The sequence below is a fragment of the Salvelinus namaycush genome, chromosome 27 (genome assembly GCF_016432855.1).
Source record: "Salvelinus namaycush isolate Seneca chromosome 27, SaNama_1.0, whole genome shotgun sequence".
NCBI lineage: Eukaryota > Metazoa > Chordata > Actinopteri > Salmoniformes > Salmonidae > Salvelinus > Salvelinus namaycush.
Genome location: NC_052333.1, coordinates 37455117 through 37480318, shown reverse-complemented (window position 1 = coordinate 37480318; position 25202 = coordinate 37455117). Strand labels below are relative to the sequence as shown.

General features: G+C 43.8%; 1 protein-coding gene across 1 annotated transcript; it reads left to right on the top strand.

Annotated features, from left to right (window-relative positions):
- The first annotated feature begins 809 nt into the window (after nucleotides 1-809).
- On the top strand, nucleotides 810-23475 carry LOC120022652 (TGF-beta receptor type-2-like). Its single transcript, XM_038966634.1, has 7 exons — nucleotides 810-1046; nucleotides 4799-4949; nucleotides 5672-5862; nucleotides 10060-10832; nucleotides 11252-11393; nucleotides 22513-22637; nucleotides 22846-23475. The coding sequence occupies exons 1-7, from the start codon at nucleotides 974-976 to the stop codon at nucleotides 23104-23106; spliced, it is 1716 nt and encodes a 571-aa protein (XP_038822562.1). The 5' UTR covers nucleotides 810-973; the 3' UTR covers nucleotides 23107-23475.
- The last annotated feature ends 1727 nt before the right edge of the window (nucleotides 23476-25202 follow it).

Here is a 25202-nt window from a genome sequence, read left to right as displayed (position 1 = left end):
ATTACATAGCAATAGCAATGCTATATACAGAGGGTACCGGTACTGAGTCAATGTGCGGGGGTACAGGTTAGTTGAGGTAATTTGTACATGTAGGTAGAGGTAAAGTGACTATGCATAGATAATAAACAGCAAGTAGCAGCAGTGTAAAAACAGGGGGGGTCAATGTAAATAGTCTGGGTGGCCATTTGATTAATTGTTCAGCAGTCTTATAGCTTGGGGGTAGAAGCTGTTAGGGAGCATTTTGGACCTAAACTTGGCGCTTTGGTATCGCTTGCCGTGCGGTAGCAGAGTGAACAGTCTATGACTGGAGTGACTGGAGTCTTTTACAAATTGTTTTACAAATTTTACAAATTGTTTCAGTGGTCCATGTGAAAAAGTGCTAATGAAGCAAGTAAATAAGTTATGTCATTTGTTCTTATGTTTGTGGACATCAGACACAGCTGTATTTTGTCTGATCAATAATGTGTGTGCTATGGTACATGGTACAGTGAAGTGTGTAAAAATTTAAATAATGATTCAAAATGTTGCATAATTGTAAGTAGAGAAGTGTTAAATTCATATGTTTTGTTAGATGTATACTTCTCCTCACTTCTTTCGAAAGCATTGTCATCTATTTTGGAGCGTGTCATTTCAAGTTTTGCCTTCCCGATAAACGCTGTGCTCATAATAACATGTTTCAAGACCAGTGAGCTACAAGCCCAGCAGTTCAGAAGTAGCCTAAAGAAGAAGAAAAAAACAGTCCTGCCCTTTCTGAAGATTTCCTGTTTCATGAAAGTGCATACATACTGTCTGACTCATATACGGCGAATTCTGACTGCACTATTTACTTTTACCCAGGGTTGCTTGAGACGCATGAGAGCAACAGGCTGACTGAAAAATAAATCCGAAGAACGTCTCGAATTAAAGTCTGGATATTTACTGTAATCAAGCTTTTAGTAAATGAAAAGAAGAGTAGTTTGTAATCCGTTTCTAAATGGAGCTACTTCGGTTTTCTGCTTTCTGGTGTGGAACGATACTCTTTGGTAGTGTTCTGCTAGAACAGAAGGGTGAGTTTAACACGTTGTTTCAAGTAGCCTATGAATGTTGTGCTGATTGGCTATAGTGTTATCGTTGGTTTAAAGTAATTATTGAAACATTTATGAGGTTATTGACCGCTAGTAACATTGACACGTGTTTCTGTTTCCCCAAATTATAACTTCTAATTGCCATTCAGTTTTTTTGTAGCAGGTGGTCAAACATAATCCAGCTCTACATTTTGGTGGAAGGCAAAATGTTCATCTCATTTGACCTAAAACTCGCAAATATATTGTTTGCCTCGTACTGCGAATTTGAATGCATAGTATTTAATGTATGCAAATTACGCAGTCAGTGTCGTTCAATATCAGAAACTCAGGAACTGTGGTACATTTATACCCAAATTCAAATGTTTTACTAAAGTGGGGATGGAATGACCGTATGAGCATAATGACAACGTGTTTTCAATACTTCAATTGAGCGCTAGTATTTTCCAAGAGGAAATCATATCAGAAAATAATTTGTGTGTGCCATGATGTTTCTGCAAAGGGGAAGTAGGCCTATGTATTAAAGTGCTTGCTTAACACAGTGGGAGGAGGTTTAGCTACACCACCTGTTGCAAGAGAAAACCTGCATGGTGGTCCTACCAATGGGACTTTTCATTCTTATGTACATTGTTGACACTGGAAGTGGGAATTATATTTGGTCTATCATTTGCAAGGTAGACACATCATAAATTGTCATCTATTTGCCCCTCCAACTCCAACCCAGTCCCAATGGCACCAAACAGCTTTGATAATCCTCTCTCCCCCACATCTGCAATTATATTTTGCCATAGGTGACAATTAACAGCATTCATCCCCACCATAGCCTGTCTCCTTGGGCTAAAATGGCATACATTTTGAGAGGAGTTTTTCTAATGATATAATTACTTTTCACTCCACAACCTCTCTCTCTACTACCAGCTCTCAGCCCAAGATAATTCTTAGCCGTTCTGTTATAACTCTATAACGGACTACAAACTTCACCTCGGGCCAAATTCTAAATCGTACACCTCTGCAGTACTTAATCTTAATGTCTTTATTGGTTTGTTTAAAATGGATCAACTCAGACATGTACAGTACACCCTAAAAACAGGAATAACAGAAGATAGCCTAATATCCGTCTGCAATATCCTGCCACCATGGATACTTCACTGTCTATACTGCTGTGTGAATGCTGCCACCTGCAGTGCATGTGGCTTCTCTAGATCTGCTCCAGTCACTCTGGTTTTCAGTCTTGCAGGTTGTATTTCTGTTGCTTCAAGCCACAGCTCTACTCTAACCTGCAGATTGTGTACAGGCAGCTACAGTAGGCGTTTTGTCCTGGTACAGGAGTACAAACATTCTCTCCTAAGTCAGTAACCTTGATATTCTCTAACATCGAGTATACTACTGCACTGTGAGTAAGTCGGAGGGAAGAGAACCTCATTTGCTCTCTCTCCTGTACCGACTTTAGAGAGAGGGGTGATTATTTTGACATGGCTGGTCACATGACCTGCCAAAGTGGCTTTATCAGGTTCGCCCCCTTGCCAGCCGGTCCAATACACTGGAGACCCAGGCTGCGTCTAAAATGGCGCCCTATTCTCTATATAGTAAACTACAATTTGTGAAATAGGGTTACATTTGGGACACAACCCCCAAGCCTCCCCCGTTTCGCTTGGCTGAACTCAGCTCTCTGCGATGGAAATTCTTCAAGAGGAAATCCTTGAGCTGCACATGCAGACAGGCCCAGTTAACGGCCAATAACCCACTTTCACTATCGGTCGTGTCACGAGGACACTGCTGATGGAAGTAGCAGGTTGAACTTTCTCTTCCTATGTGTGCAGTCTGTTACACTTCGAATTTAGCGTGGTTATGTGGCAGTGACGTCAAATTCAGTCTGTAAGATCTCTCCCTCCTTCATCTCTTTTTACGTCATTTCACCTCACCTCTGTCTTAGCTATTAAGAGCGTCTGAACTCGGTCAGGTTCTGTTTTTATTCATGCTAAAGACACGCCGTAGAGGTCTGGAAGGAGAGCAAATGAGAAAGAAGGGAGTGATGTGGTAGTACTCTCTCTGGTGCAAAATCTCTCAATTTCTCTCTCTCACAAATACACACTCCAACATTACGTCCTGGTCTTTGATATTCACAAAGTGAATTGGCAAGACACAAATGAGCAAATTGAAGACTACTCGACTGAGAGATATACTGATGTTCAATGTTCCCTTTGTTTGTTTTTGTTGTATTGTCTGGCGGTTGTCTTAGTAGAGATGACTATCACACACAAACAGGGACACATCCCACCACTGACTCCCCGTGTGAAGTCAAGTTTGAACACGACCATGGCAGATGGATGGCACCGCGGAATGTGCTGATTGTTCACAGTAGAATTTAGGCTCTGGGGAAATAGTTTACATATGGTTGAAAAATGACTGTACATGTTAAATTGAAATGAATGGATTGGAGAATGAATGTTGAAAAAAAAAAAATGTATCACTTATTTAAACAACTGTCTCTTGGAATAATACATAGTACCCGAAAGGAACATTCGTTTGGTCTATTTCACATATTATTTTCAAAGGGAAATTGTCAAGTCTCTCAGTAAATGATACATTCCTTCACGTAGTCTGGACTGAGATACGAGGTGAAGGTTTCACTGTACTCACTGATGTTCAACAGACCATACTTTTCCAGTGTAGGAAATGTCCATATTAATGTATTCGATGGCAAAGTTCACCTTTCTGGTGTTTGCGGCGGTTTGTTTGTCTGTGTAATTGGAGGGGGATGTCAGTTTCCCAAGTCGAGCAAAGTTATCATCTTCGTTAGGTTAATACAGTTTAGGCCCAAATAACAGCAATCAAAGGCCGGGGTTCAATCCAAAACTGTGCTATATAGTGCGCTTGACATTTTAAAGGTAATTGAGCAAACATCTGCAACATTTACCACGATCAAATTAAATCCCGGTCAAAGTTCTTATCTTGTGTTTTAGACCCTCCGAGAGTGAACTGTACTCATTTGTAATCGTGAAATGTTTTCTTATTTTTAACCCTTATTTGACCAGGTAAGTTGACTGAGAACACGTTCTCATTTACAGCATTGACCTGGGGAATAGTTACAGGAAGAGGAGGGGGAAGGAATGAGCCAATTGGAAGCCGGGGATGATTAGGTGGCCATGATGGCCAGATTGGTCATTTTTCCAGGACTCCGGGGTTAACACTCCTATTCTTACGATAATTGCCATGGGCTCTTCAGTGACCACAGAGAGTCAGGGTAATGTCCCCAATCACAAGGACAATGTCCCCAATCACTGCCCTGGGGTATCGGGATCTTTTTTAGACCCGAGGAAAGCGTACCTCCTACTGGCCCTTCAATACTACTTCAGTGACCACAGAGAGTCAGGGTAATGTCCCCAATCACAAGGACAATGTCCCCAATCACTGCCCTGGGGTATCGGGATCTGTTTTAGACCCGAGGAAAGCGTACCTCCTACTGGCCCTTCAATACTACTTCCAGCAGCATCTGGTCTCCCATCCAGGGACCAAGCAGGACCAACCCTGCTTAGCATCAGAGGCAATCCAGCAGTGCGATGTAGGGTGGTATGCTGCTGGCATGAAGTACAGTGCTGCAGTAAAGAGTGAACGTATTGGATGAGATGACACATGAGTGACCTAAACGAACCAACTATTGACCACCTCAAATAACCATATCCCTTTTGTAAACGATCAATCTAACATGTCTTTCCCCCTTTGTGTCTCCGCCCCAGGGGTCTCGTCAATGAACATGCTGAAGCTGAAGCTTCTGTGTAAGTTCTGTGACGTGGAGTCTACCAGCTGTACGGGCACAGGGAGCTGTATGACCGACTGTGGCATCACCTCCATCTGCCCCCATCCAGAGGACGTGTGTGTCAGCATTTGGTGAGTGACTACAGCAGCCCTCATCATATTTCATTGGGAGTTGGAATGACCTTTAAACTTGACCTCAGGAGAGCAGTAGTAGTGGGTTCGGTGACACACTACGACCATGTTAGTGAGCGACAGAGCGGGAATTCATAATCTTGCTTGGTGCTTTGTCATTTTAAAAACGACATTTGCTCTCAACAAGGTTTAACTAAGTAGCCAAACCCAAAAGTGCCCCACCCACTAACCCAAATATAGTTGCGAAATGTGAATGTTCAAAAAGTAGAAAACAACTAGATTTGGCCTCCTGTTCGAAGCGGGAAGGCAATGCCACTGTTTCTCATTGACATTTTTGGGGGAGCTAGGAACACAAGCATTTCACTACACCCGCAATAGCATCTGCTAAATATGCATATGTGACCAATACATTTGATTTGATGTTTGATTTACAGCAGTAGGAACTGAAGTCAGCAGAACTCCTAATGTCATGTTCACAGCAACACCTCTTAAAATGGGTTGCACTACATAATCTACACACCACCCAGCAAGAGACCCGAGTAGCCCATTTGTAGGTTCATTTGTGCACCTTCAGGATAACCTCTGTATCAAATCATTACCATAATGCTTAGACTGCAATGTGTTAATTAGTCAAGTTATTTTCCCTTTTTATTACTGTCTATAACTTCATTCATCACTTAACTGTAGTGTAATTATAATGGCTCCTGTTGTCTTGTTTCCAGGAGAAAGAGAGTTGACAACGTTACCATAGACACGATATGCCACAACCCAGCCCATAAGCTGCATGGTCTGATGCTGGAGGACTACAACAACAGCAAGTGTGAGATGAGGGAGAGGAATGGCATGGGCTCCCAGTTCTTCATCTGCTCCTGCTCCGAGGACGAGTGCAACAACCACGTGTTCTTCACTCCCTGTAAGTCCCTATGTAGTGCTATGTCACATCATATGTAGTGCTATGTCACCTGTTATGTCATGCTGAAGATGGCCTTCTGTGGGCATTATGATTGGTCATACGAGTGCAACGACCATGACTTCTTCACCTTCTGTGAGTCCCTATGTGGTGCTATGTCACCTGTTATGTCATCGCTAAGATTGTGTAATGTAGGCTAGGCATTACAATTGACGACATAGTTGACCAACACCTTTGACGTAACTCTAAAGTAATGAACGTTTATGCAATTCCTTATTAGGTTGTCATGTAAGGTGTCACGTATTGAATGTTAACATGTGTGTACTGTTGTACACCCTCCAAATACAAGATTGCAAACAGGTTTTGCATCGTGGAGGCATTTTGGCTGTAGTCTCTCGTTCTAATCTTGGCCATGGAATCTTATGTATTTTGACTACAGCATCCAAGCAGCAATAACACAGAGGTACATTTTCGAGACCTGGCTTTCCAGAGGCCAAAATTGAAAGCATCTGCACATGGCGATCAACGACGTCATGGAAAAACATTTCCCCTCACCGTGGAGGATGGATAGGTCTGCTGCAAACTGTCAAACTTCATGCTCACCACGAAACGTATGACAACACTGCCCACTCAAAGCATTATGTGCGTAGTGTAACACACGGAAATAACAGGTGAAAAACAGCACGTTGCATGTATTAATACAATCAATGTTCCCGAACCTACTCCCCGGGGGTAGTAACTCGGAAACGTTCCTCTGTGGGCCGTATTCACTGAGAGATGGCAGAGGCACAGGGACAGGTTTTATGTGACGGATCGCTTCTCTCTCTCACTCTGAGAAAACCAAAACAAACTCCACTGGGGCCATGTTGAAAATTTCAGACGTGTGGTTTCCTGACTGAAAAAAAGGAGCAAGCGAATGAGGGCTAGACGGGCACTATGCACACACACGTTCATAGACACACACACACACACACACACAAATGCATGCACGTACGCCGGTACACACACAATCCTTAACTGCCAAACGTGTTCCTAATACAGTATCTCTGTCTGTAATTACAGAGCACCAGCAGTCACCCCAGCCTGTTCAGACAACGTGTTAACGACTCATTTACAACCCTTCAAATCCTAACTGATCTGACATGTTGTGTTTTATTATGGTTTTACGAGACTTCTGCCATCCCCAGACATAGGTTTGTAAACATAGCATATGCATACACTTTCACCAGATTACTGGGACTAGCAGACACCGACATCGCTCCTTAAAAATCAGACATAGACTAGGTCTATAAAGAGAACACAATATGTGGTTGACTGGGGCATGGTTACAGCCTATTTGTGTGTTTAACAGACCAGCAAGCTAACTTCAGCTTCGTAGCTTCCAGATGCTTATTGACATTCCTCATGGAAGTGTTAGGTTCCTCTGCTTTGCCGGACAGGAGTGGGCTGCGTTGCGCGTAGCAAGATGCTCTGAGACGACACAGCTACTTGGCTACTTCCTGTTGATTTCCTAGTGCTGAAGGGAATTGGAGTGTAATGTATAGTGTGTGTGACGTTCAAGCACAGCTGAAATGTCAAAGTATAGGCTACGTCATGTATTGAGGGATCCCGAGTGGCGCAGTGGTCTAAGGCACTGCATCCCAGTGCAAGAGGCGTCACTGCAGTCCCTGGTTTGAATCCAGGCTGTATCACATCCGGCTGTGATTGGGAGTCCCATAGGGCGGCGCACAATTGGCCCAGCGTCGTCCGGGTTTGGCCGGTGTAGGCCGTCATTGTAAATAAGAATTTGTTCTTAACTGACTTGCCTAGTTAAATAAAAAATTGTATTCCACAAAGTCCTTTGTGGTCATTGTTTTCTATGCAGTGGGCACTTAAGGTCAATAAACAAACAGACTTCTTTGATCTTGACCCTTGTGGCTGGTCCAGCTACTCATAGTGAGTGAAAAGGCTCTTGTGAAAATATGCTAAAGTTTTAGAGTATAGTATGAGCACTGAGGAGTTCTAATGTTGTAGAGGTGTATAATTGTATAAGTATTGTAGAATATACCAAACTGGGGGGCTGCCCTTGACCAGCACAAAAACATCCTGTGGCGTTCTGCATTAGCATCGAATAGCCCCCGTGATATGCAACCTTTCAGGGAAGTTAGGAACAAATATACACAGGCAGTTAGGAAAGCTAAGGCTAGCTTTTTCAAACAGAAATGTGCATCCTGTAGTACTAACTCCAAAAAAGTTCTGGGACACTGTAAAGTCCATGGAGAATAAGAGCAACTCCTCCCAGCTGCCCACTGCTCTGAGGCTAGGAAACACTGTTACCATCGATAAATCCACTATAATTGAGAATTTCAACAATTTATCTCTACGGCTGGCCATGCTTTCCACCTGGCTAACCCTACCCCGGTCAACTGCCCAGCACCCTCCACAGCAACCCGCCAAAGCCCCCACCATTTCTCCTTCACCCAAATCCAGATAGCTGATGTTCTGAAAGAGCTGCAAAATCTGGACCCCTACAAATCAGCCGGGCTAGACAATCTGGACCCTCTCTTTCTAAAATGATCTGCCGAAATTGTTGCAACCCCTATTACTAGCCTGTTCAACCTCTCTTTCGTATCGTCTGAGATTCCCAAAGATTGGAAAGCTGCCGCGGTCATCCCCCTCTTCAAAGAGGGTGACACTCTAGACCCAAACTGCTACAGACCTATATCTATCCTACCCTGTCTTTCTAAGGTATTCGAAAGCCAAGTTAACAAACAGATTAGCGACCATTTCGAATCCCACCGTACCTTCTCCACTATGCAATCTGGTTTCAGAGCTGGTCTTGGGTGCACCTCAGCCACGCTCAAAGTCCTAAACAACATCATAACCGCCATTGATAAGAGACAGTACTGTGCAGCCGTATTCATCGACCTGGTCAAGGCTTTCGACTCTGTCAATCACCACATTCTTATTGGCAGACTCGACAGCCTTGGTTTCTCAAATTATTGTCTCGCCTGGTTTACCAACTACTTCTCTGATAGAGTTCAGTGTGTCAAATCGGAGGGCCTGTTGTCCGGACCTCTGGCAGTGTCTATGGGGGTGCCACAGGGTTCAATTCTCGGGCCGACTCTCTTCTCTGTATACATCAATGATGTCGCTCTTGCTGCTGGTGATTCTCTGATCCACCTCTACGCAGACGACACCATTCTGTATACTTCTGGCCCCTCTTTGGACACTGTGTTAACTAACCTCCAGACGAGCTTCAATGCCATACAACTCTCCTTCCGTGGCCTCCAACTGCTCTTAAATGCAAGTAAAACTAAATGCATGCTATTCAATCGATCGCCATCCGTTTTGTCACCAAAGACCCATACACTACCCACCACTGCGACCTGTACGCTCTCGTTGGTTGGCCCTCGCTTCATACTCGTCGCCAAACCCACTGGCTACAGGTTATCTACAAGTCTCTGCTAGGTAAAGCCCCGCCTTAGCTCAGCTCACTGGTCACCATAGCAGCACCCACTTGTAGCACGCGCTCCAGCAGGTATATCTCACTGGTCACCCCCAAAGCCAATTCCTCTTTGGTCGCCTTTCCTTCCAGTTCTCTAATGCCAATGACTGGAACGAACTGCAAAAATCACTGAAGCTGGAGGCTCATATCTCCCTCACTAGCTTTAAGCACCAGCTGTCAGAGCATCTCACAGATCACTGCACCTGTACATAGCCCATCTGTAAACAGCCCATCTATCTACCTCATCCCCTTACTGTATTTATTTTATTTATCTTGCTCCTTTGCACCCCAGTATCTCTACTTGCACATTCATCTTCTGCACATCTACCATTCCAGTGTTTAATTGCTATATTGTAATTACTTCGCCACCATGTTCTATTTATTGCCTTACCTCCCTTATCTTACCTCATTTGCACTCACTGTATATATACTTTTTGTTTTCTTTTTTCTACTGTATTATTGACTGTATGTTTTGTTTATTCCATGTGTAACTCTGTGTTGTTGTATGTGTCGAATTGCTATGCTTTATCTTGGCCAGGTCGCAGTTGCAAATGAGAACTTGTTCTCAACTAGCCTACCTGGTTAAATAAAAGGTGAAATAAAAGAGGTATATTCTACAATATTTTTTACTGAGTATGCAATGTATTGTATAACTAATCTATAACATCTGCCTTGTCTCTGTGTTTCTCTCTTGTCCTTCCTCTCCACCCCAGACTCTCTTGACTCCCAGGTGGTGTCGGTGATCCTGGTCAGCCTGGTTCCTCTCCTGGTTCTGGCCATGCTGGTCATCACATCCTTCTATTGGTACCGCATCTACCACCAGCGCCACGCCGGTGCCAAGCGCAAGAAGACGCCGCTCGACTTCAGCGACGGCCGCGCCATCATGATGGACGACGACGGCTCGGACAGCAGCTCCACGCACGCCAACAACCTCAACCACAACACGGAGCTCCTCCCCATCGAGCTGGACTCCCAGGTGGGCAAGGGCCGCTTCGCTGAGGTCTACAAGGCCAAGCTGAAGCAGGGCGCCACGGGAGCCGGTGAGCCCTTCGAGACCGTTGCCGTCAAGATTTTCGCCGATGAAGAGTATGCCTCGTGGAAGAACGAGAAGGACATCTTCTCGGACGCTGACCTGCGCCACGAGAACGTCCTGCACTTCCTGACAGCGGAGGAACATAAGGTGGAGAAACAGTATTGGCTGATCACGGCCTACCACCCCCAGGGCAACCTCCAGGAGTACCTGACGCGCCACGTCATCAGCTGGGACGACCTGTGGGTGCTGGGCGGGTCGCTGGCGAGGGGCGTGGCCCACCTGCACAGTGACCACACGTTGTGCGGACGCTACAAGGTGCCAATCGTCCACCGGGACATCAAGAGCTCCAACATCCTGGTGAAGGGGGACCTCACCTGCGTCCTGTGTGACTTTGGCCTGGGTCTGCGTCTGGACAACTCGCTGTCTGTGGACGAGCTGGCCAACAGTGGACAGGTACATATTCTTCTCTCCTTTCTACTTAGGCTGCATCCAAAATGGTACCATATTCTGTATGATTAGGGCACTATATAGGAAAAGGGAGCCATTTTATTTGACCAAGGCTTATAGGGCTCTGGTGAAAAGTAGTGCACTATTTTGGGAATAGGGTGCCATTTCAGACACACTAGTGTCTGGCTCATTTTATCATACTGGTTCCTCTTCTGGACAACATATTAATGATATCCATAGAGCAAGTGCTGCTAGGCCTTTTGCTTTATTACAGTGATTAGACAAACAGCCCAGGCTGTCAGTTAAAACTGCAGTTGAATTGTACCGTTACATGGTACTGGAAGCAATCATGCATATTCTACTATCAATAGCATTAGAATGGCGTAGAACGGAACAGAATAAAACAGAATAGTCTCACACTACAGGTGGGCACTGCCAGGTACATGGCCCCTGAGGTGCTGGAGTCCAGGATCAACCTGGAGAACATCGAGTCGTTCAAGCAGACAGACGTCTACTCCATGGCCCTGGTACTGTGGGAGATCACCTCCAGGTGCAATGCCATTGGAGGTAAAGTAACACCACATGATGTCTGACCAATCACGTGACCGAGCTGCATTAGACAGTAGCCAATTGACAGGCGATATTTTGATTTGAAGTAGTGGCCTTGTGTAAGTGATATAAAGGAATAAGTATACTTCTCTGTAAAGGTCCATTATGCTTGTTTTACTCCAATGCTTGTAAACAAAGTCAATGTAAACAAACTCTATATAGCCTAAAAAAATGGTTACAACCATCATTTTGATATCATGGATGGTCAGTCCTTGCATCCATAGCTCTTTCAATGAATTTGGGAGAGGTTAGATTTCTCCAGTACCATCCCTCAAGTTTTTACCGTAACAGGGTCTGGTAGTACCGCTTTAAGGTGTTTATAGTGTAATGGCCACCTATTATGCACATTGGTCACCTTTTCCCATGATGCCCTTCACTCAAAGGAAGTAAAGGGAGTGGGTTTGTCCTGTTTCTCCACCCTTCTCCCGAAGTGTGCACTTTCACACAGCCACTGTCTCACATCTCCGTTACTTACTGTGGTGTGGGAAACATTTCAGAGAAACCAAAACGTGTCAAAAAACGATTAATTCTCTGTTAGTTCTCAAAGAACAAGAGCCTTCTCTTCACTAATGTACCATTCTTCCTGTTTGTCTTCTCTCTGAACAACAAGGCCAGGATATGGGCAAATAATACAAATGGGTGATTATCCAATGGGCATCCTACGGCAAGCCACAGGGACATATTTTATATAACATAGAGGAATTTGTTTTTCACTTCCCTCTGTCTCTGTGGTCCATTTTGTCTTGTGGGTGATCCTGTTTGACCATTTGTGTCAGAATGTTGATTGAATGTTAGTGTTGGTGCACGCCTGCTTCCAGCGCGGCCATTTCCTGTTTTCCCTTTGGTACCTAGGGGCCCCTTTAGCGCTGTCACCGCGGTAGCGCTGCCACAGAGCCCTCTGAAGGAAAACATGGCCGAATGATCAGCCTATTATACCCTCTCACATTTTCCTTCCAATGGCATGGGGTGAAAGAATACTGTATGTGTGCCCATTGGGTACACCTCTGAAATGAAAATAGTCAATTTCCTCTCGCTTTCTTTCTCTCGCTTTCTCTCTCTCTCTCTGTCTCCCTGTCTTCCTCCCTCTTCTGTCTCTGTCTGTCTGTTTGTCTCTCTCTCTCTCTTTATCCCCCTCTCTCTGTCTGTCTGTCTGTCTCTCTCTCTCAGCAGTATCTTGTGCTGAGGCCTATACTCTACAGTAATAAATGAATCTCCCCATGTCATGACATTACGTACATCCACCATCCACGACTATTCCAGCTGGCACTGTAGACAGCCAGTGGTGAGAGGACAGGATAGCATAGATTTACGGGAGAGGGGAAGCGCGGCGCCTTCCTACCCCTGGATGGGAATAGGACCGGTGGATAGAGAAGCAATTGGGATAACCCATGTGTTTTGGCTTAGTCTGATCTCGCCCACCAATACCACTCGTCTTCCCCTAGATTGGCGTGTGTTCTGATAAAAGTGGAGGTGTTGAAATGTGTAGTGCGGTAGGAAAGCCCAAGGAGACTTTCCCATGTTGAAAGGTTAAATCACTGTTGGAATTTAGCTAGTCTCCCACCTTGATACAGCAAGAAGCTGCCTTATTTTGTGTACTAACGTTACTGTGCTGCACTGACAGTTTGTTTGGATATTCCCTTGGGGGTAAAATGTTTGCAGAGTTAGAATGACTAACTCAACAACTGCTACTATCTATGTCTGCGAAACTGGCATTCACACAGCTACATACAGTACATGTATTTCTACTACTTGTCATCCTTTCAATAAAAACTTCCCATGCTATCATCCCAGCTCGGTGAGTCAATATTGACGGCATAAAACCCTGTTCACCTGAGAACACACACACACACACACACACACACACACACACACACACACACACAGCAGATGGCATAAAACTCCTCTCAACTTGGAAAACACAAACACTTCCCTCTTCCCCAAACACAGTCAGACTGACACATCTCAGTGCCTCATTATAATGAGTGGGTAGGTGAAGCCGCCATGGCTTCCCTGTCTGTCTGTCTGTCTCAGCCGCCACCTGCCTCAGTGCCTCAGCAGACAGATGTCAGAAGCTCCCGTTGTCTCACTGCCTTGCCTGGCAGACCGCCACACAGGCAGTCAGTCAGCCACTTTGTCACAGTTTCGGGGCCTTTCGTATGATCTGGGATCTGTCACGCGGTACGAACGCGCCCTGTCTGTCAACAGGGCCAGTCACAACCTCAGAGAAAGTAGCAGCAGCCGTCACTATGCATTCTTTATCCTCAAAGTAAAAGTAAGGACAAGTAAAAAGAATCAACTGTGGGAGAAAGTAATAAATACATCGTCCCGGGCCGTCTCTTTTCCCGAAATGTCTTTCCCGTATAATTTGCACGGCTGGAATTAGGAGCAGGAAAGACAGGAGGGCGTTCACTGGCTGGTTTAGGGAGGAATGGGAGAACAGTGGTGTTGACCATCCCACTGTAGGAGAAATTCCTTCACTCCCCTGAGGGAGAAGACAGGGTTAGAGTAGAGTGGAGGAGGACAGCTGCTATCCAGATGTCATGGCCTCACCTCAAACCTGAATGGGCCCCATGCTGTCTGTTTGTCTGTTTGGCTAGCTGTCTGGCATTCTGTCTGGCAAGCTGTCTGTCTGTCTTTTCTGCCTGTACCCTTACAGAAAATGGTTTCACATGTGGAAAATCACATGATTTCACATGAAATTTCACGTGAAATCATGTGTTTTGTAACACTTCACATGTGATCACAAGTTTTCACGTGTAGTTTCACGTGATCACATGTTGCTTTACACGCTACGACATTCATTTGTTGGGCTCCCGAGAGGCGGTCTAAGGCACCGCATCTCAGTGCAAGAGGTGTCACTATTGTACCTGGTTTGAATCCAGGCTGTATCACATCCGGCCGTGATTGGGAGTCCCATAGGGCGGCGCACAATTGGCCCAGCGTCGTCTGGGTTTGGCCGGAGTAGGCCGTCATTGTAAATAAGAATTTGTTCTTAACTGACTTGCCTATTTAAATAAAGGTGCCATTTTTTTTCACATAAGATCACGTGATCACATGAAAACATGTGTTCACATGAAAGTCATGTGTTTTTTTTCGTAAGAGTATTACTTCCTGTCTGTCTGGTTGGCTGTCTGGCTGTCTGTGTCTGGCTTCCTGGCTGGTTTGCTGCCTGTCTGGCTGGCTGCCTGTCTGTCACCCAGGGCTTTAACAACCTGTGAGGAAGATAAAACAAGGTCAGAGCCATCGCCACAAACTCTCAGCTTAATCAAAACCATCAGAGGAGAGAAGTAGAATAGTTTATCGTTCTCCAAGAGGGAGGGAAAGAGTGTCAAGCGTGATTGTCAAGCTGTCTCAAACAGATTCATGTTACTTTTTTGGCTCGGATCAGAAGCAAACTTGTTAGCTCTATGAGGATCTGTTTTCTTGATTTATTTAAGTTGACTGAAATCCTAATATCTACTATACTGTAGATAGTGTACTCGAAAATAACCAGTACAAACTACTGTATGATGAATACAGGTAATACCACATTCCTATGTGCATGAGGGGTACTATATGTCTATGGGTTTACATTGGTCAAATTGTATTGTTAGGTGTTACTGTACTGTTGGAGCTAGGAACATAAGCATTTATTTATCTTATTGTATTTTTAGGTGTTACTGTACTGTTGGAGCTAGGAACATAAGCATTTATTTATCTTATTGTATTTTTAGGTGTTACTGTACTGTTGGAGCTAGGAACATAAGCATTTATTTATCTTATTGTATTTTTAGGTGTTACTGTACTGTTGGAGCTAGGAACATAAGCATTTATGTATCTTATTGTATTTTTAGGTGTTACTGTACTGTTGGAGCTAGGAACATAAGCATTTATTTATCTTATTGTATTTTTAGGTGTTACTGTAGTGTTGGAGCTAGGAACATAAGCATTTATTTCGCTACACCCACGATAACATCTGCAAAATATGTGTACACGACTAACACAAGTTGATTTGACTTGTGAACTGGCAAGTTGTGGTTCAGATATACTCAGGCGGTGCATGGCTTTCTCAACCACAGGGTACAGTTTGAACAGGAGTCTCTAGAATGAGTCATTGTAACAAACATATGACTGGGGCCGCACAGTAACTTAAACAGGTCAGGCTTTGAACCGGGAAACCAGACTGAGACCTGATGGTTAATAGCATGAGGGAGAGAGAGGCTGGCCATGTAGTCTAAATCTATGGAAACCCATGTCTGAGCTGCCAAAAATGTACTGTATCAACATTACAAACCAGCAAGAGGAAGTCGATGGTGAACTACAGAGCGGGAATGTTGAGACATTTTCTGGATTCACTTGTTCAAATCAAATCAAACTGAATTTGTCAAATGCGCTGAATACAACAGGTTTAGACCTTACAGTGAAATGCAAGCCCTTAAGCTACATTGCAGTTTCAAGAAAAATACAAGTTTAGAAAAGATTTACGATTTTTATAAACTAAACAAAAAAAAGTAACACAATAAAATGAAAATGTTTCGGTACCGAATCAATGTGCGGCGTACAGATGAACTGTTCACCATTCTTATGGCTTGGGGGTAGAAGATGTTAAGGAGCATTTTGGACCTAGACCGCTTTCCATGCGGGAGTAGAGAGAACATTCTATGACTCGGGTAGCTGGAGTCTGACCATTTTTAGGGCCTTCCTCTGACACCGCCTGGTATAGAGGTCCAGGATGACAGGAAGCTGGCCCTAGTGATGCCCTAGTGTAGCCTTGCAGTTGGATGCCGAGCAGTTGCCATATCAGGCGGTGATGCAACCAGTTAGGATGCTCTCGATGGTGTAGCAGAATAACTTTTTGAGGATCTGAGGACCCATGCCAAATCTTTTCTCCTGATGGGGAATAGGCGTTGTTGTGCGCTCTTCATGACTGTCTTGGTGTGTTTGGATCTTGATAGTTTGTTGGTGATGTGGACACCAAGAAACTTGAAGCTCTCGACCCGCTCCACAACAGCCCCGTCGATGTGAATGGGGGTGTGCTCGGCCCTCCTTTCCTGTAGTCCATGATCAGCTCCTTTGTCTTGATCACGTTGAGGTTGTTGTTCTGCCATCACACCACCAGGTCTCTGACCTCCACCCTATAGGCTGTCTCATTGTTGTCGGTGACCCTGTTGTGTCGTCGGCAAACTTAATGATGGTGTTGGAGTCGTGCTTGGCCATGCAGTCGTGGGTGAACAGGGAGTACTGGAGGGGAATCAGCACACACCCCTGAGGGCCCCAGTGTTGAGGATCAGCGTGGCAGATGTGTTGTTGCCTACCCTTACCACCTGGGGGCGGCCCGTCAGGAAGTCTAGGATCCAGTTGCAGAGGGAGGTGTTTAGTCCCAGGGTCCTTAGCTTAGTGATGAGTTTTTTATTATTATTATTTTTTTTAAATACCCCCTTTTTCTCCCCAATTTCGTGGTATCCAAATGTTAGTAGTTACTGTCTTGTCTCATCGCTACAACTCCCGTACGGGCTCGGGAGAGACGAAGGTCGAGAGCCATGCATCCTCCGAAACACAACCCAACCAAGCCGCACTGCTTCTTAACACAGCGCGCATCCAAGCCGATATCCGGCCAAGGATATCCCTGCCGGCCAAACCCTCCCTAACCCGGATGACACTAGGCCAATTGTGCATCGCCGCATGGACCTCCCGGTCGCGGCCGGCTGCGACAGAGCCTGGGCTCGAACCAAGAGTCTCTGGTGCGATGCAGTGCCTTAGACCACGGCGCCACCCGGGAGGCCCGCTTAGTGATGAGCTTTGAGGGCACTATGGTGTTGTACGCTGAGCTGTAGTCAATGAACAGCATTCTCACGTAGGTGTTCCTTTTGTCCAGGTGGGAAAGGGCAGTGTTGAGTGCAATAGAGATTGCGTCATCTGTGGATCTGTTGGGGCGGTATGCGAATTGGAGTGGGTCTAGGGTTTCTGGGATGATGGTGTTAATGTGAACCATGACCCGCATTTCAAAGCACTTCACGGCTACAGACGTGAGTGCTGCGGGTCGGTAGTCATTTAGGCAGGTTACCTTAGCGTTCTTGGGCACAGGGACTATGGTGGTCTGCTTGAAACATGTAGGTGTTACAGTCTCGATCAGGAACAGGTTGAAAATATCAGTGAAGATACTTGCCAGTTGGTCAGCGCATGCTCTGAGTACACATCCTGGTAATCCGGCCTTTTTGAAGGTTGACCTGTTTAAAGGTCTTACTCACATTGGCTACGGAGAGTGTGATCACACAGTCATCCGGAACAGCTGGTGCTCTCATGCAGGCTTCAGTGTTACTTGCCTTGAAGCACACATATAAGTCATTTAGCTTGTCTGGTAGGCTTGAATCCCTGGGCAGCTCGCGGCTGGCATTCCCTTTGTAATCCATAGTTTCCAAGCCCTGCCACATCTGTAGTAGGATACAATCTTAGTCCTGTATTGACACTTTGCCTGTTTGATGGTTCGTTGGAGGGCATAGCGGAATGTCTTATAAGCGTCCGGATTAGTGTCCTGCTCATTGAAAGCGGCAACTCTACCCTTTAGCTCAGTGCGGATGTTGCCTGTAATCCATGGCTTCTGGTTGGAATATGTACATACGGTCAATGTGGGGACAACGTCATCGATGCACGTATTATGAAGCCAGTGACTGATGTGGTATACTCCTCAATGCCATTGGATGAAAATCATGAAACATATTCCAGTCTGTGTTAGCAAAACAGTCCTGTAGCTTACCATCTGCGTCATCTGACCACGCTGATGTATGATGAATCTCAATGTGTCAATTTGTCAGTTATCATAAAAGGTGATTTCTTCATTAACAGTTCTAATACAGATATGTGAGTCAATAGGAAAGTGATATGTACTTTAAAAATACTTTATAACATCATTAACTGACCTTAACTGAACAGGTCATCCTCATTTACAGTTGAAGTCGGAAGTTTGCATACACTTAGGTTGGAGTCATTAAAACTTGTTTTTCAATCACTCCACAAATTTCTTGTTAACAAACTATAGTTTTGGCAAGCCGGTTAGGACATCTACTTTGTGCATGACGCAAGTAATTTTTCCAACAATTGTTTACAGACAGATTATTTCACTTATAATTCACTGTATCACAATTCCAGTGGGTCAGAAGTTTACATACCCTAAGTTGACTATCTTAAAACGGCTTGGAAAATTCCATAAAATGATGTCATGGCTTTAGAAGCTTCTGATAGGCTAATTGACACCATTTGAGTCAATTGGACATGTACCTGTGGATGTATTTCAAGGCCTACCTTCAAACTCAGTGCCTCTTTGCTTGACATCATGGGAAAATCAAAAGAAACCAGCCAAGACCTCAGAAAAACAATTGTAGATGTCCACAAGTCTGGTTCATCCTTGGGAGCAATTTCCAAATGTCTGAAGGTACCACGTTCATCTGTACAAACAATAGTACGCAAGTATAAACACCATGGGACCACGCAGCCGTCATACCGCTCAGGAAGGAGAAGGGTTCTGTATACTAGAGATGAACATACTTTGGTGCGAAAAGTGCAAATCAATCCCAGAACAACAGCAAAGGACCTTGTGAAGATGCTGGAAGAAACAGGTACAAAGTATCTATATCCACAGCAAAACGAGTCCTATATCGACATAACCTGAAAGGCCGCTCAGCAAGGAAGAAGCCACTGCTCCAAAACCGCCATAAAAAAGCCAGACTACGGTTTGCAACTGCACATGGGGACAAAGATCGTACTTTTTGGAGAAATGTCCTCTGGTCTGATGAAACAAAAATAAAACTGTTTGGCCATAATGACAATCGTTATGTTTGGAGGAAAAAGGGGAAAGCTTGCAAGCCGAAGAACACCATCCCAACCGTGAAGCATGGGGGTGGCAGCATCATGTTGTGGGAGTGCTTTGCTGCAGGAGGGACTGGTGCACTTCACAACATAGATGGCATCATGAGGAAGGAAAATTATGTGGATATATTGAAGCAACATCTCAAGACATCAGTCAGGAAGTTAAAGCTTGGTCGCACATGGGTCTTCCAAATGACAATGACCCCACGCATACTTCCAAAGTTGTGGCAAAATGGCTTAAGGACAACAAAGTTAAGGTATTGGAGTGGCCATCACAAAGCCCTGACCTCAATCCCATAGATAATTTGTGGGCAGAACTGAAAAAGCGTGTGCGAGCAAGGAGGCTTACAAACCTGACTCAGTTTACACCAGCTCTGTCAGGAGGAATGGGTCAAAATTCACCCAACTTATTGGGGGAAGCTTGTGGAAATCTACCCGAAACGTTTGACCCAAGTTAAACAATTTAACGGCAATGCTACCAAACACTAATTGAGTGTATGCAAACGTCTGACCCACTGGGAATGTGATGAAAGAAATAAAAGCTGAAATAAATCATTCTCTCTACTATTATTCTGACATTTCACATTCTTCAAATAAAGTGATAACTGACCTAAAACAGGGAATTTCTACTAGGATTAAATGTCAGGAATTGTGAATTGCTGAGTTTAAATGTATTTGGCCGAGGCGTACGTAAACTTCCGACTTCAACTGTAACTCACTTGCTTTGCATGAGCAGTTGTCAGAAATATACCCAGTCGGTGTTAAAACTTTTTTCTCAAACCACTATCTACATTCTCTTGTCTTGTTGTTGTCTCATCCATTGCAGAATTTAATGTTAGGTTGGTTGGCATGAAAAAAGTTTTTCTTAAACCAATATTGAACATTCCTTCCTTTTTAGCAAACACTGCTTGTGTGGAGACCACAAAATGACCTTAAGTGTGGACTTAGCATGGGAGCCTATAAATGGGAGCCTATGAAAAAAAAATACAAAATTGTTTATTCGAAAACAATAGCTCCCAAAATGGCATATGTTTTTGAATAAGACGATAAACAATTTTGTATTTTTTTATAGGCTCCCATTACACAACCCTGAAACTGTTTACATTTTAGCAGATGTTCTTATCTCGAGCGTCTTACAGTAGTGATTGCATACATTTTCATACTTGTCCCGTGGGAATCAAACCCACAAACCTATCAAACCCACATCAAACCCACTACCGTGGCATTGCAAGCACCATGCTCTACCAACTGAGCTACACGGGACACCAGGAATAAAAGAAAGAACCTCTATTCCTTTACTCGCTTGAATAATGACAGATGGGTGGGCGGGTGGGTGTACTTTTGCTAAAACACTGAAACGAGGGAAATCTTCTTGTCAAAAACAGGAAGCTCATGCCTGTGGAGTCAGCTGTTGGCTCAAGCCGTGACCTAGCATCCGATTCCTGTCTGTGTTCATCTGGACTTCCTGTGAGGCCTCTCTTCTGGGCAGGGACTGTGCGTTTCTCCTCTGTCAGCCGGAATTCAGTTGAATAGTATTACAGTACTGTACAGGGAAATAACTGATCAGCTTTAAAGGTCCAATGCAGCCATTTTTATCTCAATATCAAATCATTTCTGGGTAACAATTTAAATTTTTTCAATTTTACCTTTATTTAACTAGGCAAGTCAGTTAAGAACAAATTCTTATTTTCAATGACAGATTAGGAACAGTGGGTTAACTGCCTTGTTCAAGAGCAGAACGACAGATTTTTACCTTGTCAGCTCAGGGATTTGATCTTGCAACCTTTCGGTTATTAGTCCAACGCTCTTACCACTAGGCTACCTGCCGCCCCATTTAAATACCTTACTTCAATTAAAATGGTCAAAAAGAAACAAAAATTGCTTCTTAGCAAAGAGCAATTTCTCAAGCAAGAATTTAGCTAGGACTGTCTGGGAGTCATCTGACTGAGGTGGGGAAAACTGATCATTAGCTGTTATTGGAGAGATTTGGAACTTTCTTTCTTATTGGTCTATTAACTCATTTACCTCCTGGTGATGTCAAAATTGGCAGGCCAAAACTGCATCCCGTCAAAACAGGCGAAAATTTCAAGCAGCTCTTACACAATGGTTACCGTGGTTATTCCAACCTCGTAGTGTGGAAATATTCATAAAACACAGGAAAATCACATTTCTGACTGCTGGGCCTTTTGACTCCGCTTACTTAACAGGTCAACTCATCATTGTTTTGAGAGATTGTGTTGTGAGATGGTAAAGGTTTTCATTATGATCCATATACTATTTCCATGTCTTCATTCTATTCACGATGTGAGTACTAAACGAATGCAAAAGTGAAACAATAGTTTCAGTACAGTATAGGTATTCATTATGGATGTATTTCTTAATGCCACAGTGCCATTGCCCCCGAGTAACCCTGTTGTTTTCAGTTGGCTCTGTCTCATGTCTGTTCAATGTTATTTTCCAATGTTTTTGCAATATGGAGCTATTGAGGATCATTTACTTACTGGCATACCATTTTTTTTTTGCGTCGGAAATCTGGAAAATTACTTTTAGTTTCATTTAGCGCTTGGTTCTTACACAGAATTTGTCAGACTACTTTAAGTACCCAATTTGGCCTTTCTGAAACAAATGTTTTTATACCAGAGCTCCACTCTTCAAAGTGAACTTGAGTTTGATTTGTTGCTCTACCAAAAGGACAGATCAGATCAATGTAAAGATAAATAGTTCTCTGCAAACCATTGACTAAAGTTTCCAGACGGCATCATCCCAAGCCAACTCTTTGAAATTCTGCCTTGAGTAAACTTTATTTCTGCATGGGGTTTGACGAGCATCTTGGACGCCTCGTTATAAGATAGCTGACACTGAGCCAATGCTGAGTTGGTGAGTTGTTTCAAGCACATTCTCACTGAGATCTAATGCAATAATATTGACTGTTTCTCTCAGGCAGGTTTTCCCAGGCCCCTGATCCTATAAACCTAAGTCATTTTTGACATATGTGATCTCTGTATCTCTCTGTTCCTGTTTGAGTATACAATATGATATGATACTTTATTGTCCACTTTCATGGAAAATCATTTAGTGAGGCCAGAACTACATTTGAATATTCAGAAAACAGTACACTGTTCTGTGGCTCTGTCTGTGTGTTTATGAACCTACTGTATAAACCTATAACGTATCTTTTGACTTCTATCTCTCTGGCTCCTGTTTTAAATGTTCGGCTCTCTGTGTTTGTGTACAGAGGTAAAGGACTACGAGCCCCCCTTCGGTAAGGTGAGGGAGCACCCGTGTGTGGAGAGTATGAAGGACAGCGTTCTCAGAGACAGAGGGAGGCCAGAGATCCCCAGCAGCTGGATTAACCACCCAGTAAGTAACTAAGAGCTGCTTTCATTATGCATATTGCACACATTCTCAGATGGATTATTGCATAATTTCCTTGCACATTTTATTTATTTTTTACAACAGCTATTTTTTCATAGGATAATCTGATTAGGGCCAACCTCTCACTACCGACTCCAGTATCTGTGTACCACTGCTGACTGTAAGTCTCTGTGCTCCGCTCCTCCTCCCTCAGGGCATCCAGGTGGTGTGCGGCACGATAGACGAGTGCTGGGACCACGACCCCGAGGCCAGGCTGACTGCACAGTGTGTGGCCGAACGCTTCAATGACATGGAGCACCCAGACAAGCTGTCTGGACGCAGCAACTCGGAGGAGAAGATTCCCCAGGACATCTCTGTGACGGAGTTTGAAGAGATTGAGAAGAAGGAAGTATGCCTCAGAAACTACAATGCCCCTGCTGGGGAGGCTGAGAACTACAATCAACCAAGCAGCTGAGAGATATTTAAGTGGAGAGTCTCTTCGTATATGCTCTGTTTATTTGTCCTGCTTGTGACTCCAAGGAACAAACAGTTTGGCTGTTGTGTGTCATGGATGTAAAAGGGAACAAAACTGAACAATCCAATCAGCAAGGAATTTATATCATGTTTTTTTTTTTTTTTTTTTTGATTTACAGCATTTGCTCCAAAGACGGATTAAAGCCATGACTGGACTGGTGAAAATATAAAGCCCTCTTAACTAAATACTGTTTGCACTTTATCAATAGCTATGCATACCAAATGATGTACAGTACCAGTCAAAAGTTGACACACCTACGCATTCCAGGATTTTCCTTTGTTTGTACTATTTTTTACATTGTAGAATAATAGTGAAGACATCAAAACTATCAATTAACACATATGGAATCATGTAGTAACCACAAAAGTGTTAAACAAATCAAAATATATTTGAGATGAGATTCTTCAAAGTAGCCACCCTTTGCCTCGATGACAGCTTTGCACACTCTTGGCATTCTCTCAACCAGCTTCATGAGGTAGTCACCTGGAATGCATTTCAGTTAACAGGTATGCCTTGTTAAAAGTTCATTTGTGGAATTGCTTTCCTTCTTAATACGTTTGAGCAAATCAGTTGTGTTGTGACAAGGTAAGGGAGGTATACAGAAGAAAGCCCTATTTGGTAAAAGACCAAGTCCATATTATGGCAAGAACAGCTCAAATAAGTAAGACAAACGACAGTCCATCATTACTTTAAGACATGAAGATCTTTCAAGAACTTTTAAAGTTTATTCAAGTGCAGTCGCAAAAACCATCAAGCGCTATGATGAAACTGGCTCTCATGAGGACCGCCACAGGAAAGGAAGACCCAGAGTTAACTCTGCAGAGTTACCAGCCTTAGAAATTGCAACCCAAATAAATAAGTAACAGACATATCTCAACATCAACTGTTCAGAGGAGACTGCGTGAATCAGGCCGTCGTGGTCAAATTGCTACAAAGAAACCACTACTAAAGGACACCAATAAGAAGAGACTTGCGTTGAGATTTTTGGTTCCAACCGCCGTGTCTTTGAGAGACGCAGAGTAGGTGAACGGATGATCTCCGCATGTGTGGTTCCCACTGTGAAACATGGAGGAGGAGGTGTGATGGTGTGGGGGTGCTTTGCTGGTAACACTGTCAGTGATTTATTTAGAATTCAAGGCACACTTAACCAGCATGGCTACCACAGCATTCTGCAGCGATATGCCATTCCATCTGGTTTGCGATCAGTAAGACTATCATTTGTTTTTCAACAGGACAATGACCCATCACACCTCCAGGCTGTGTAAGGGCTATTTGACCAAGAAGGAGAGTGATGAAGTGCTGCATCAGATGACCTGGCTTCCACAATCACCCAACCTCAACCCAATTGAGATGGTTTGGGATGAGTTGGACCACAGAGTGTAGGAAAAGCAGCCAACAAGTGCTCATCATATGTGGGAACGTCTTTTAAGAATGTTAGAAAAGCATTCCAGGTGAAGCTGGTTGAGAGAATGCCAAGATTGTGCAAAGCTGTCATCAAGGCAAAGGGTGATACTTTGAAGAATATAAAATATATTTTGATTTGTTTAACACTTTTGTGGTTACTACATGATTCCATATGTGTTATTTCATAGTTTTGATGTCTTCACTATTATTCTACAAATGTAAAAAATAGTACAAACAAAGGAAAATCCTGGAATGAGTCGGTGTCCAAACTTTTGACTGGTAATGTATATTCAGTTACTGTATATTCTTGATGACAATACAGTGCAATTATAGGAAAGAGGGGTACTGTACCATTGTATCTGGAAAAAGAGAGCTGTCAATACTGATACACTAATACAATTTTTACCCGTTTTCAACTGGCACTTTTTGACATTTTTAAAGGCATCATTGGATGATAAAAGGGACTGGAGAATGGAGCTATATCAAGAACCAAGGTGAAAGTTTCATTCCTGGAAGCACGGTATGAGAAAAGGGCCAAGCTATGAAATGGAAAATGATTCCCAACAAATAAACCCAGGGGAATGCTGATATGTAATGACAAGGAAGGGAACTTGATCCCTTCTCAATTAAAG